The sequence below is a fragment of the Octopus bimaculoides genome, chromosome 3 (genome assembly GCF_001194135.2).
Source record: "Octopus bimaculoides isolate UCB-OBI-ISO-001 chromosome 3, ASM119413v2, whole genome shotgun sequence".
Taxonomy (NCBI): Eukaryota; Metazoa; Mollusca; class Cephalopoda; order Octopoda; family Octopodidae; genus Octopus; species Octopus bimaculoides.
In genome coordinates, this window is record NC_068983.1 from 33,370,769 (window position 1) to 33,373,239 (window position 2,471).

At 37.5% G+C, this 2,471-nt stretch overlaps 1 protein-coding gene across 1 annotated transcript in view; it reads right to left on the minus strand.

Annotated features, from left to right (window-relative positions):
• Nucleotides 1–16: 16 nt before the first annotated feature.
• Nucleotides 17–2,471, minus strand: part of LOC106877299 (metabotropic glutamate receptor 8) — a 679,235-nt gene continuing 676,780 nt past the window's right edge. The window contains exon 10 of the mRNA XM_052966723.1: nucleotides 17–929. Within this exon, the coding sequence (XP_052822683.1) occupies nucleotides 588–929 (342 nt within the window). The 3' untranslated portion in view covers nucleotides 17–587. The remainder of the gene's footprint in view (nucleotides 930–2,471) is intronic.

Below are 2,471 nucleotides of genomic sequence, written 5' to 3' on the forward strand. Positions count from 1 at the left end.
ATATATATATACCTGCACCAATACATATGTACACACATAACACTCACATTTATGAAATGTACATAATGTGTATATGTTATGTGTGAGTTTTTATGTATGTAATGGGTATATATTCTCTATATAGTGTGTATATGTATGCATACATATATACGTATATGTATATACACACATGCACACTTACAGACACACACACAGGAACTGCACACGCACACACACACATGTATACATACACATACACACATATTTACATAAAACGTATATGCCTTCTCTTGCTGTGACTGTCTCTCTCTCTCTCTTTATATGTGTGTGTGTGTGTATATATATATATATATATATATATATATATATATATATATATATACACACACAAACACACACACAAGTTATAAATGTGTGTGTGAATAGACATACCCACACACACGCGCACATACAGAGGAACACACTCACACATATATACATATATATGCATGATGTTTATGTATTTTCTTGTTCGTTACTCTTATTCATTTAATTCATTTATTTAAACAAATTTAATTCAATTTATATTTTATTATTCAGTTTAATATGTTATTTTGTTGTTATAGATATCAAGTTGGTGTTCTAGCCATAGCAGCCCCTTCGTCACAAGATGTGTCATCGATGCTGTCTGAAAAAGCCATTTCAGGTGGCTTGTTGTCTTCCAGACCAACTATACTTCCATTTTGTGTCGTCATTCTGGGTTCCAGTTTGTGAGCTGTAGCCGCAGCGAAAAAGGGGCGACTACTCTTGGCTATTGCTCCGCAGGTAGAACTGTGTATGGATGTTGCGTTGGCATTGCGTGTGTTTTTCTGTGGCTGGCATAAAACAATATAAATTTTCGGCGCGAACAGGCAGGCCAGTGCTACCGTCGCGCTAATGCTGACACACATGCATAGCGATGTAATCTGGATCTGCAAAATAAGAGAAAACATTGATGAGTAATTTTACATACATACATGCATACATACATACATACTTGGTATAAAAGATGGGCAACAACAAACATTCTGCTCAATACCACAAATTTCCTTGTCAGTTGTTTGACCTTAACCACTTGAGCATGTCCCTTAGTGACTGACGATATGTGCATCTCTGATCATGAGCAGAAGTAGTGGGGGAGTATCATAGCCATGTTTTGAGAGGAATTCTTTGGGGTTTGGATAGTTCACCTATGGAAACATGGGTGTTTTGTTCATCCTCCTTAAACAACCCTTATTCAGGGATCTTTTGAGCGGGATGGGCTACTCGACCTGAAGAAAATTCTAACTGGGCCCCACCTGCAAGGTCATGCGCTGTTTATCTTCATATGAGATCACTATGTTGCGCACATATGGTTGTGATGCATGTGCCTGGTGTACCCTTATCAGACGGGTATACTGGGCTTCATATATTCTACCACAGTGTCACTTAGATGGCATGCACTGATCTCCCATACATACAGTAATACCTCGATTATCGCGGGTGTTACGTTCCAAAACCCCCGCGAAAGGTGAAAATCCGAAGCAGAAACAGTACAATGTGAGGAATCTACGTAAGCTTAAATAATAAACCACGATAAGTGAACCGCGATATGCCGAGGGATTACTGTACATACATCCATAGTAAGAGAGAGACAAGGAGAGAGAGAGAGAGAGAGAGAGAGAGAGAGAGTGACAGAGAGAGAGAGAGAAATGTGGATATGCATATAGATACCTATGTGCGCGCGCGCGTGTGTACTTCGCTTTTATATCTGGTTTGCACAATCCTTTATGCGAATTCGTGTGTTGAAACAAAATTTGTTGTGTCTGGGAAAAGTTATACTGCCTTAATATCCAAAACACTCACCGGTTCAATTTCCACACATTAATTATTTTTTTTGGTGGGGTCTTTCAAATTTTCGTTGCTTTTGCTATCTTGTCAATGGATGTTGGCTCAATTTAGAAACCGACACTTTCTCTTTTGGCAAGACATCTTGAAATAAAACTGAACAATCACATAACTACCTACCTACCTACCTACCTACCTACCTACATACATACATACAGTGTGTACCGCCATAAAATATGTACGGTCATACAGGTCAGCCGCCATGCTGATGTGAAAATCAGAGAGAAAAAGGATAATCATAGATAACAACTTGAAATCTCCAGCTTCTATATCTGAATTATTAATTTACATTTTTACCAATAATAATTGGAGCACTTGGTTTTGTGTGTAAATGTCTAACTAACAGTCTGGATAAGCTTGGATTTTCAGAAGAATAAATCAACCAACTAACTCGCACATTAAAAAAAAAAAACAATCATTAAGTGGAAATAAAAATATAGAAGCCTTCTCAAATTCAAAATGTGACGTTGTTTTTCTTATCTACGTTCCAACGCTGGACCTTTGTATCTTTGTCAGAAACCTGTTCCTTCCTTAGAGGAAGAATTTAAATAATTGAAAAGAGAAAGAACACACTCACGTAATACATA